This window comes from Artemia sp. Qi Xiang Cuo, chromosome 16 (assembly GCF_049724085.1).
Source record: "Artemia sp. Qi Xiang Cuo chromosome 16, ASM4972408v1, whole genome shotgun sequence".
In the NCBI taxonomy this organism is placed as follows: domain Eukaryota; kingdom Metazoa; phylum Arthropoda; class Branchiopoda; order Anostraca; family Artemiidae; genus Artemia; species Artemia sp. Qi Xiang Cuo.
In genome coordinates this window covers 36,457,012-36,470,450 of record NC_142809.1, presented here as the reverse complement: position 1 = coordinate 36,470,450, position 13,439 = coordinate 36,457,012, and the positions used below count along the sequence as shown (strand labels likewise).

The following is a 13,439-nucleotide window of genomic DNA, read 5'->3' as shown; positions in this document are numbered from 1 at the left end:
CATAATTCAAGCATCCACAGAAACGGGTCAGTTTTCTTTAGTATATATGGCTAATTTTTCAGTTTCCGCTATCATTCTCGCTTGAATTGGCTCCAAATTTGCCCCCTCCCCAAGGATTTCGACGAAATTACGTCACTGAACATATTACAACAAACACACACAAACACAATAAGGCACGTAAAATTATAAAAATAACTCGCATAATTATACATAATGTCGGATACATAATAGATAGGTACACATATAGATAGGGCACATATATTCAATTCCATTTTTGTTTTCTTCATTTTTTATGCAGTGAAAAGTTTTTGAGATAGGAAGAGATAGCCAAAAGGAGAGGAGGAAAGTTGAGATCTAACAAAACCAAAGAACGAGTATAACTATTTTTTGTTTATCAAAAGCTATTTCATAACAGAAGGGCTTGATAGAGAGAGGCTTACGATACTAAACGATTTAATGAGCCAACTTGATTAGTTTCATGGTGGATAATAGGCTTGTTTGTGAAAGTTCAGAGTCATAAGGACCTTGGCTGACATCTATCTAAGCTTGCAGGCTGTATTATCCTTAGTCGGTAGGCCAAGACTTTCATGGCAAGGTCGTAACACGGGGGGGGGGCTCAGGGCTTGAACCCACCACCTGAAATTTTTGTCCGACTCGTAAAAATGTAACAAAAAAGCACATTAAATTTTTGATGCATTTTTAAAAGTTTGTTTTACTCCTCACGAAAAAATACCCCCCCCCCAAAAAAAAAAGCCTGGGTAGGCTACGCCAACTTAATAATTGAATAGAACATGGGCTCACTTCTGTTAATTAAATTTTTTGTTAAAACAAAAAGATTTTCCTTTTTTAATAATGTACTATTGTATCTCTATTTAGGTAGATTTGGGGATAAATCATTAGTTTTTGGTGTTAATTTTCTTTGAATACTATCGAGAGTTTTGCTTTCAGTCAGTAATACGAGTTGGAGATAACATAGTGTCAATTGATTCTTTTCACGTAACAAAATTCCCAATTTTCTGAACTAATTATGTGATTTTTTGTTTGTCATATCTGAGATTCTGAATTTTCTTTTCAATCTTGATTTTACCCTTTCAACTCTGAGCGTTTAGCCATGTGATTAAAACAGAGAATCACCAAGTTGTTGAAACTGAATTATGCTCAATTATTTATTGATTCTAGGACCAAGATCAGGCTATTGCCGCTTTTCTTGAGCCCCATGAAATGGCGCGGCTGGTAGTACTACTTGAGAGACATAGCAATTATCAATCAGAACAGAGTACGTGGCTCCTTGGATGCTTGGGTTCAGTTGACAAAATGGCTGCTCGTGATTGGTCAATGAATCTTGGGACTACTCACTTTCTAATTGAACCCCATATGCCTGTGTTGGAAGGGTTTAAGGACTATTATATGCAATCAAATGGGAAGTTCTTACAGGAGAACTTTAAACAAGATCCAGAGGTAAGTTTTTTTTTTTCCTTAATGTTAAGTTTATCAAACATATATTGTGATTTTTGTTGCAAAATAAGCGACCGTGCCATTGCAACACGCAGAATATTAACCATTATTAACAAATAGATGAACATTTGATATTCAGATGAGAAATTCTAGATGAGGAGCTTTAGTCCTTCTTGGAAAGTAGTTGAGAAAGGTGAGTTAAACTCTCAGGAATGAGTCTAGAATCTCAGTAATTTTAGGGGAAGGTATATTGAAGTATTCGCCCCACCCCTTCCCCGTTCAAGGGACATTGGCCTTTGGTGACTTTTTACAATCTTTGTGTCATAAAATTGAATCATTAAGGGATATCTCTACCGCTCAAATGAGGCACAGGAGATCTACTGCTCAAATAAGGCACAGCAAAAGTCTTTTGAGCCTAGTAGCCTACCTTTGCTCAATCCTATTTTATAAGGTTTTGAAGATTGGAGAATCTATTTCTCAAATTTTGAAAAAAAAGCCTTGATATGACTTAAAATTCTGCTGAAATAATGGAACTTGCATTTTGAGAAACTAGAGCCAACGAAAAAGAGACTGAAAACCCAAACAGCTTTTGTCAACATTTAGGTAAATATAGGCCTATTATATATGCAATGTCCTAAGCCTTAAGAATACAGGAAGGGCTAAGATAGTAGATTGATAGCAGCTTCCCATGGTACATTTTAGGCCCGGGATTAATTCCTGAAAGTTTCATTCGCCTTAATTAGCTGTTTTCCCGGCAAGAAGAAAGAACTTTACCGAGCATTAAAAAAATAATAAACTAATTATAAAACAAGGCTTATAATCAGGGCCGTGTCCAGGGTTTTTTTCGGGGGGGGGGGGGGTTACAAAAAATACAAAAAACTTCAAAAAACGCATAAAAATTGGTTTATATTCATATGTGTTAAGTTTTTACGAGTCTAGCAAACATTTCGGGGGGGGGTCAAACCTCCTGCCCCCCTGTATACGGGCTTGCTTATAATATTAAGGATTTTCCGTACTTACGCTGAGGCATCTTCTTGGTCACATAATATCATAAGGTTCACCCCAATGTAAGTTAGCAACTACTCTTTATCATATTGCACTCATCCGAAGATATCACCTCTTAAAATCTGTCAATGTTTCAATATGAAACACACTTTCATTTATGCATCCACACATTGGGCATGAGTATGGACCCTCATTTTTCCTATCATTTTTCCATATTACCTATTATACCTTACATTACCCAAGCACTCGTCTTTCATCAAGAGACAATGTCAGCCCTTAATTTAGCAACCCGTCTTAAAAAATGTACATCATAGATTCGTTGATAAAAAAAAAGCAAGAATTGGGATTATGAACGAATGCGCTTGAACAGTTAGTTGGAACTGTTAAATAAACCCTGTAAATGCGCTAAGGAATCCAAAGTAGTGGCAAAAATAAAATAAATGGTGAATGGAAAAGGGAACCAGAACTAAGAGAAAAAAAGAAAATATGTCTTATTGATTTGTATATTAAATGAATAAAATTCACAAATCAGACTTTGAAGTGAAGTAGCATTATGCCCCCTACACTTCTCGAAGTCAATTGTCCACGTCCCTGCGCAGGAAATTCAACGCAATGCTTTGTCTGAATCACGCCACGTTCTACAAGCTTTTTCATTGTATGATGTACCTGTATAATAAGTTGTGAAACCGAACTCACTTCGTTTGGTGCAAAACTGCCTGTACATGATGCAGGCACATACGTAGTACATTTTTTTAGGGCGGAAGGGAGAATAATACAAAATAAATTTGTTTAATAAATTGAATAAGAAATGACAACACATTTGGCAAAATTTGAGATTTCCGGGGAACGGGTCCTGAGCCCCATTTTCACCTCTCCTATTGGCAGATTCGTATCCAGGATTTTTTTTTCAGGGGGGGGGGGTTTACAAAAAAAAAATAAAAAATGCATCAAACATTTGTTTATATTCATTTTTGTTACGTCCTTACTAGCCGGACAAATATTTCGAGGGGGGTTCAAAACCCCTACCCTCCCCCTGGATGTGGCCTTGCCTATTGGATACTTACCTGACATAAGGATTTCAAGATTGGTGTAAATAAAAAAGGGACAAAGGAATGGTTTAACGGACTGAACCAAATGTTTCAGCTAAGTCGAAAACCATAGATGATATATTTAATCCAAAAACATAAAAAGCACTGGGAAAGCAACATGAAATAGGATAGTCAATATATAAATGATTCAGCTGCCAAATCAGCAAATTCCACAAATAAGACATTCAAGGAGAGTTGCAAGTAAGATCTTTGTGGGTATTTATTATATTCTATCAACCAACTGGTAAAAAAAGTAATATGGGTTTTATTATTTGCTTGAATATGTGTTAGTACAGGCTCAATTGGCTTCAAGAATCATTCTCTATAATGGAATGTCTAAAATTGTATGGCCCTTTTGTATTCTTTGCGCTATCCTTTTTTGATTTTTGTTCTTTACCAAGTCAACGCCATTACGTTGATTATGATTATTTCTATATTTAGGGAATAATCCTTAGAGCAAATAAAGTTCAGTCGGTCTTGATCATGGAGCGTAAAAATTATTGTCACCTTTTTAGCTTACTCTTTGACTGCTCTTATTTTTTACGTAATTCTATTCCAACTATTAGTAGCAAAGTAACTGCAGCAAAAACGCAACTTCATTTTTTTTTTTGTCTACTACTGTATGCAAAAATAGTAAAAAAAAATACAAATATATACATGCATATATAAAATGGGTGAAATATCTATTCTCACTTGTAACTAGAACACCAAAAATGTGAAAAATTAAATTTGTCGAACTTTTTTTTTCTGAACAGCTCATATTTAGTTGATGATGCACCTTATCATAATCCCGGAAACTTGCATACCAATATTGTACCTGACTCATCGAAGTATATTAATAGGAAGTTCTACGTTGCTTGCATACCAAAAATATTTGAAAACTGGTCAACTCTTGCGTTTTTACATTATATTGCGAGCTGCATATAACATACAAATCACCAAAACTGTGTTGCCCAACATTAATTATGAAGTGAATGAAAATCATACGCCTGGAAGATTTTCGCCTGAAACAAGGATTACCAGTTGGACATTCTTCCGTAAAGTGCCATGACTTCTAATTTTGGTTCTAATCACAGTTAAGTTTTTTTCAGGTTTTAGTTTTTCAAATTCTAAGGGGCATCTATTCTAACATCAATAAATTATATACAGAATTAAATAGGGATTAAAATAAATCAGTCGTTTAAGTAGTTTCTTTTGTAGATCTGGAATCTAGATGGCTCATATTTTAGGTCAATTAGTGATATTTTTGTACAAAAAAAAATTACGGCAAATCTGCCCAATTTGGGGGTTTGTTCTATTGGATTGTTATTCTGTCCAATTGGGTTTGTGGCTTCGTGTTTCTCTGCTTTAATCATTAAGGAAATTAAGATTAAATTAATGGTTTCTGTGAAACTATTAACAAAAAAAACGATAGATAACATATTAGTTCTTCAACTCAATAAACTAGAAAACTGCACACATGTTTTATAGAATTTCCACATTACAGTTTTGTCTTCTAAAAATATCTTCTCCAGGGGGCTTTTAATGCTGTCACTTTTTCCTTATTTCGATAGTTATCAGCTAAATTATGTTTTGCTGGTAAAGAAGACGTCACTCCATGGTTACCGGGTGGATACGAGGGAGGGTGTCTGTATTGTATGGCCTGCAGTCGACAAGTTTCCCAAATTTTATGTATTTACAATTACAAATTAATTTTTTTTTATTAGTCATTTGTTGTAAATTAGTAATCGATTTAATCAAAACGGCCGTGGTGGCAACCCAAGATTTTATAATTCCCCAATAATGACATGTATAAGCTATTAGCCTTTGAAGCATCCTCTTCAGGGTAAATGATGGTCTGCTCAAAGAAAAAAAAACGAAAAATAACGTTAAAAACACACTTCAAGATTTTATAATTGCCCAGTAATATATATATATATATATATATATATATATATATATATATATATATATATATATATATATATATATATATATATATATATATATATATATATATATATATATATATATATATATATATATATATATATATATATATATATATATATATATATATATATATATATATATAGCTATTAACCTTTGAAGTATCCTCTGCATGGCAAATCATGGTTTGACCCCCCCCCCCAAAAAAAAAGAGAAAAATAACGTTGAAAAGACGCCCCAAGGTTTTATAGTCCCCCAATATTGACACAAATAATTTATTACCCTCTTAGGCATCCTCCACGGCAAATTATGGTCTGGCCTCCTCCAAAAAAAAAGAAGGAAAATAAGTTTTTTTTTGCAAAAACTGTTATTTAAGCTCCAGCCCTAACCCTTTCAAAGTTTTTACCCATTATACCTAGCCTACATTTTTTTACTTGATTTTTCAAAGATGCGTTTTTATAGAAAAAAAGTGTGATCTTTGATGCGTGGACAAAATAATTGGAGTATAGATGCTTGACCGTCAATAAATTTTGTGAAAGTCAGATGAATTGGAGTAAAAAAAGCGAGAGACAACGGATTAGTTCTTCAACTCAATCTTCATCAAGTGTCTGTTGTGCCCGATTCTTATTAGTAGATCTTTATCCTGGTTTAACAGCTCGATTTTGTAATTTCGGCATTGAATTGAGGGGAAACTAACTCCAACCTGGCAAATATGCAATGACACCATTATTTCCTCCGAAGTCTCTTATTTATAGTTTTTATCACATTTTAGATTGGGTACTTATGTATTATACCGCCTACACTCAATTTTATGCTGTATAAAACTCTAGAACAAACCGGTTTTATTAATCGGTATTAAGAAACAATATATGTTTGCACATTAGGAGGGTGGGGGTTAGGTTAGGTTACCCACCCCTCCCCCCCCCCCCCCTAATGTGCAAATATATAGCCTAAATGTGTTTCTAAAGTATTATATTTTCATCATGTTTTGGTATTTTAAATTAGGATTAACCTAAATTCACTTCTTGAGTGTTGGTGGAATAATACATAAGTACCTTAGAATGTTCGTATTTGGAAACCTTGGCACATTTAAAACCTTCTGCTATAGCTAACATTTTTTGCTGTTTTTACGATCCCCCCCTCGACCTCGAAAATATTACTGTTTATGTGTCTTACTCATCTACAATAAATCTGAAATATGTGTGTTTCTGTTGTATGCAAAATCACTACATAAAACAAGCCAAATACGTGCTGTTCAGAAGCCAAATGAACTAAGTAAACTTTTCGTATTTTCTTTTACTTTAGCTCAGACGCACTATTGCCGACTGGAGTAAGTTCACACTAAAATATACTTAAACACTTTTCCATGTTAAACAAACAAAATATCATGGGCATTTTATGTTACAAGACAATTTTATGTTACAAGAGAGTTCCCTAAGTCAAAACCAGCACTGTATGTATGTTAATTTTGAATTGTCACTGTTGTTTGTCTTATGGAATTAGATGTTTTACTTCTGAAAGGTCATTATTAAAAAAAAAAATAATAATAATAAACAAACTGACTACTAAATCGTCATAAGAAAAACCAAATTCGTCTATTTAATTCAACTTTGGCAAATTTCGCGAAACTTGAACCTTGATGATGTTGTTTACTTATCAAGACAAGGAGGTAATATTTGATATGCACGTCGCCTCAGTTTATTTGTAAAATAGCAAGGTATCTGGAATTTTTGTTAAATAAAACCACAGTTTATAGAATTACCCTTTAAGTTTATCGCAGATCATTTCTGGTCTTCATTCTCGGTGCGAACAAAAAGCTCCTCCCACTTATTTCTGCATTAGCGGGTTAGTCTGTTTCCGTCAATCAATGAGAAATGGTTACAAAATGCATTAATCGTAATAGCGGGTTTCCACTTATTTCCGATTATTTCTATTATAACTGTAAGTTTCGCGGCCAAGAGGGTTGCAAAGTGCATTATTCGTAATAGCAGGTTTCCACTTATTTCCGATTATTTCTATTATAACTGTAAGTTTCGCGTCCAAGAGAAATCTGACTTGTCGACCCGTGAAAAGATATAATGCCGCTTATGTTTATATGTGCAAAAACGTTCTCTGGAACACTCGCACCTCGGTCCGGGTTTTTATAATGGGTGAGACAGGGAATGATCATACTGCTAATTCTATAAACTGTGAATAAAACGAATAAAGCTTAACTTATTTTTCAATTTATAAGTGTTTGTTGATGTTGGCTCATACAAGTTCATTATATTTGTGCTTTTATAATGATCGCCGATGTAAGTTTAGTATATTTGTGCTCTTTTTGTGTTCATGGGCGTATTTTTTGGCTTTAATACACTTAATACTTATTTGATATGTAAGAATACGCCTTATTCTTCTATAAAAACGTTTATTTATTAAAGGAAATGATAAAAAAAAGTTAAGCTAAACCACAACTACTTGGTTAGTAGCAGGTTGCTTCTCGTTTTTTGTTAATTGTATCTACATTAAATGCATAGTATTTTTGATCCTCACCTATTTATAATTTATTTATTACATCTTTATATAAATAAAAGGTAGAACAAAGATGAAATCACATTCAAATGTACAATTTAAATACCCCCCCCCCTCACCTTTTGCTAGTGAACGCCACTATAAGATGATAACATCAGTCGTTGGGTCAAATACGAAAGGCACATTCATAGTGAAATTTTAATAATGCCAAAATTTAGCTAGCACTAATTTGAGCCAATCGGTGTTTTTCATAATTTTTCAGCCAATCGGAAAATTCTATGAAAATTCTGATTGGCTCAAATTGGCGCTAGCTAAATATCGGTATTATTAAAATCTTACTGTGAATAGGCCTTTAGGTTTCGTACCAAGTCTCATTGGCTGATAAAATCTTGGAAAGTTGTGGGAATACTTTCAGGGACGGATCAAAACAATACACTTTTCATGATGATTTCAAGTATGTTCACTTCAGTAATTACATTCAGCAAAAGTTAGCTTTCAATTAGAGTCATTGCATTTACTCATTTTGTCATCCACGGGGTCGTTATAAGAAAAAAGGGTATTTGTTCAAATTACTGTTTTTTTTCAGAAGTGTCAATTTATGAAAATCCATTAAGGGGAGGGGTCTAAAAAGCTACTTTTCAAAATACAGAGGAGTGCAAATTTGTCGGTTTTTCAGTCTTGTCAATGAAAATAAAAAAGGCACTTTTCAATGAAAATACCCCAAAAAGGGTATTTTCAAAATCTGGGTGAGGGGGTGAAAACTAGGAGAATAAACGCACCCCACCTTTCCTCAATTGACTGCTCTATTTTTTTCATTTTACTGTGACATAGGTTTCTAGGTAATTAACATATTAGTGGATCCTTAAAATTTATTGAGGAAAATTAGCTGAAGAAGAAATCTATAATCATGCACAGAAATTATATTAACTTGCCTGCACTACAGTTACAACACATACGCTAAGGCGTGAAACTAGACTAGTGGAATACTTTTGGGGACTTAAGGGAAATTTTTTCGGTACTTATCTGTTAGCCGGTACACACTCAAGAATTTGGATCTACAGGTAGGGGGTTGAAACAACTGAGACGCTTGGGAGATAAATAGGATATATATAATTTGGGCTGTATATTTGCACATTAGGGGGCTGGGGGTTAAGTATAGCGGGGCTACATGCAAAATGTAAATGGAAGTGGAATGGTCCTATAGCCAAGTGGATTGGTGCGCTGGATTTAGCATCCTTTGTCCGAGAGGACGAGGGTTCGAATCCTAGTGTACTCAATTATACGGTTTGGGACGGGGGTCAGTGGCGTGACTCTGTAAGCTCAGCCAGAGTCTACCCAGCTTTATAATATAATAATAATAATATTACATGTTATTAATCCCTCAAAGGCTCATTGGCCTGTACAAAGAGGGACGACATATGAATTACATACTCAGAGATAAAAAACAAAAAAATTTAAAATGATCACTTACTCACATATGAAGGAGAAGAAAAGAAAATATAGATAAACTGGAAACTATAGAAAAAATTAGAATAAATAAACCAAATTTATTAATTATATTAAATAGACTCACAAAAAAAAAAAAAAAAAAAAAAAAAAAAAAAAAAAAAAAAAATTATTATTACTATAAGCGAATCCCTATCGTCGAAACAGAATTATTTGTATTGTCAGGTAAAACTAACATCATAAAAGCTGTTACGATATTATTCATAACTCTTATCCAAAATATTAAAAAATCAAAACTTAAGCCATGTACAGCCCTTTTAGCTTGTATTTAAAACTATATAAATTCCAATTCAATCAACTCTGCTTATTTCTGAGGCTAGGTAGCAAAATTGAGGTTTATGGGTTAATTCAGTCATAAGGCTTATAATTATTGGACTGTAAAAAAATGGTGCGAAAGCAATAAAATTTAACCCGTCTTCATGAATGCTACTCCTTAGTGAACTATACAAGTTTCAGCAATAAATATTGATAATCATACCTGAGGCCAGGGAGTCATAGCGCAGAGAAGACCACCATAAAACAAAACGAACCATTGAGAAGACATCAAGTCAACACAAAAAAAAAAAAAAACAAAAAAAAAAAAAAAAAAAAAAAAAAAAAATTTTCAGTTTTATTATTAAATAAATGGTCCTTAAGAATCCTCTTGAAAGTGCCAAACGAGTGGCATTTCTGTACTGAAGAAGGCAGGGAGTTCCAAACCTGATGACAAGCGATGAGAGGATTGAAATCTGACCGCACAGTGGGAGTAGGAGGAATGCAGATATTATGTGACGAACGAAGGTTATATGGAGCTGAATCAGAAATAAACTGAGGAGTTTTTTGAAGAGATTTTGGAAGATTACCATGAAGCTGATGAAAAACAAAAGAAGCACAAGAAAGAATGTAGATAGACTGTAGATTTAGAAGCGGTTAACAGGAAACGTGTGCGAAAGCACAGGATGGTTGGCCCCCAACCCCCTATTGCACTTCCTGGCTGAAGGGCCAAGAAACGGAGATCAGCACCGCCGGTAGGGACTGTAAAGTCCAATGCCGTATTCTTTACCTTTTTTTTACATGCAAAATGTAGCCTGAGCTAACCAAAATACCAACTATATATTTATTAAAATGTAGCTACAATTTAGTTTTCCACTGAGCCGAAGCTAATTGTCTCCGTATACAAGCAGCAATAAACCGTTGATTGTCTGATTTTATAGGTCGAAATTCGCGATTGTCTACTGGCTAACATATAAGTACCAATTTTTATTTATTTAAAAAGCTAAATTAATTTTATATTTGAATCGTAAAAATTCGTCTAGGTAAATAACACATTACTATTAGACCCTTGAACTCTACAGTGAAAAATCGTAATAACTTATGGGACCAACTATTGAAACATTTGCATTTGATTTTAAAAGGAAATCACTGCGGCATGAAACTAAACTAATAGAATAAATAATATGGAAAGTGTATCGTTGTGACTGTTATCAAAGGACGTACCTCCCATTTTATAATTTTACAGCAGTACAAAATAAGATTTTTAAGCTTCGCGTGGGAGCAATTTTGTTGAAGGCTTTTAATCAATAAATATCTAAAGAAAATTACAGTTTATAGCAGAATAACGGAGTTTCATTGGGTATAGTGGAACCACATTAGGTATTAGGAAACCACATATGTTTCATTTGGGTTTAGGAACGACAGAGTTTCGAAACGCGTGGCACAGCCCCCGCAACGCTTGGCACAGTTCTGAAACGCTTTTGCCACGCGCCACCCGATGTACGTGATTTCTGAAAGTCAGTGATCCATCTGTTGGGAATAAATTTAATAATTTATTGTTGGTAGTCCTTGACCTATAGGTTCTTAAGTATATATTGTCCCAATTATGGCTGATCTCCTAAACCTCATATGAGATAGAATCAGCCATACCTACCTATCTTCGATGATTTCAAAATGTTCTAATCGTATTTACATGAACTTATTATTGCATTAAATTATTATGCTCAAAACGAAAGGGTACATCTAGTATTTCTAAAATTTTTACTAGAGCAAAAAGAAGCTTCTAAAGGTTTTAGTTGGACCAATTTTTCAAACAGTCCGTAACTGTAAGGTGTGACCCCGTAACTGTAAGTAAGGAGTGACCCGGCTCAATAGTAACCGAAACTCTAAAAAACGGAATTTTGATACCAATAGTCAAACAGTTGATACGCGTGTCTATTTGTTTGTTTTCTGGTTTGGTTTTCCACAGGGGTGATCGTATCGACACAGTGGCCCTAGAATATCGCAAGAGGGCTCATTCGGACGGAAATTAAAAGCTCTAGTGCTTTTTTTAAGTGACCAAAAAAATTGGAGGGCAACTAGGCCCCCTCCGACGCTCATTTTTTCCCAAAGTCACCTGATCAAAATTTTGAAATAATCATTTTGTTCAGCATAGTCGAAAAATTTAAGAAATATGTCTTTGAGGGTGACTTAGTCCCCCACAGTCCCCGGAGGAAGGGCTGCAAGTTGTGAACTTTGCCCATTGTTTATATATAGTATTGGTTATTTGGAAATATTATACTTTTTACCGTGCCCTAAATGTGCTGCCTTTGAGACAGCACATACCTTTCGGAGAGTGCAATGGGCTTGCAAAGTCTAAGAAATTTCTAAATATTTTTTTTTTTTTTCTTATTCTTTAAATAAATCTTTACAAGTAAGAACATAAAATTTTACTTTGAAGCTAAAATGAAACTAAAAAAATGTTTGCCATAAAACGATAAAAAATAATATATAAAAAATGATAAGCTAATATCAGTCCAATAATGAGACATACCAAACGCTGCTTTTGGTCAACATAGCAAAAAGTACTTTTTACAATGCCCTAAATGGGCTGCCTAAAAAATAAGTGGGCTGCCTAAAAATGGTGGGGGGGGGGGGAGAAAGTTAGTTACTTGAGAGGATCTTCCCAGGGAGGAAGGGAATTTTCCATGAAGGGCGCGCCGGACTTCCCAGCATTATGTAAAAAAACGATCAGATATTAAATAAAACAAAAGTTTATTCAACTGAAGGTGAGGAGCAACATTAAAACTTAAAACGAACAGAAAATATTGCGCATATGAGGGGGCTGCCTCTAAGCTCGCTCATGCGCTAAAGTTTTTTTTTAACTTTTAAAAGATGTTATTATTCTATTTAAACAGCCTTTGTGATTCAGGAGTCATTCTTGAATAATTTGAACAAACAGAAATTATTCCGTATATGAAATTATAAACAAAACGAATAGAAATTATACCGGATATGAAATTATAAACAGGAAACGAACAGAAATTATTCCGTATATGAAAGGGGCTGTCCCCTCATCAACGCCCCGCTCTTTACACTAAAGTTTGACTCTTTGTCACAACTCTACTTTTTAAAACAATAAAAAATAACTTTGGCGTTGAGGAGAGGATAACACCTTTCATATACAGAATAGTTTCTGTTTGTTTTAAGTTTTAATGTCGCTCCCTACTTTCAGTTAAAAAAAAACACTTTTTAAATTTAATTCGCTCAAGGATTTAAAAGAGAGAAATAATAAAAAATTATAGTGCCACTGAATAATGCGACTTCATTTGTTGCATTATACATAAAATTACGATTGATAGTATTAATATAGTAATATTAACAGTGAACAGTGTGATCTGTTGACAAAGATGTTTGAAAAAGACTTTGTCACCTCAACGGACGAACTAGAAGAATTTTCGAACAAAATATGTGAGATACATCTTTCGCCCACCGTGTTAATCAATAACAATGGCGACTTTAAAAACTTGAACTTGAAGGGGTCTTAACAAACACCCAGTCACTCATATATTGTCGCGAGATCAGCCAAATTGATTCGATTCTCAATAGATAATGTTAAGTATCTTTTGTGTGTCATAATAAAAGTTGAATGCTGGCAATTACCGTAAAGCGTAGACGTTATTAATAAAAAAAAGTAGGAATTTTAAACGCATT

At 34.1% G+C, this 13,439-nt stretch overlaps 1 protein-coding gene across 1 annotated transcript in view; it reads left to right on the top strand.

Moving 5' to 3' along the window:
• The window catches only part of LOC148942855 (uncharacterized), a 115,575-nt gene that overhangs the window by 56,970 nt on the left and 45,166 nt on the right, over positions 1–13,439 (top strand). The window contains exon 6 of the mRNA XM_089102759.1: positions 1,180–1,458. Coding sequence (XP_088958885.1) covers positions 1,180–1,458 — 279 coding nt within the window. The remainder of the gene's footprint in view (positions 1–1,179; positions 1,459–13,439) is intronic.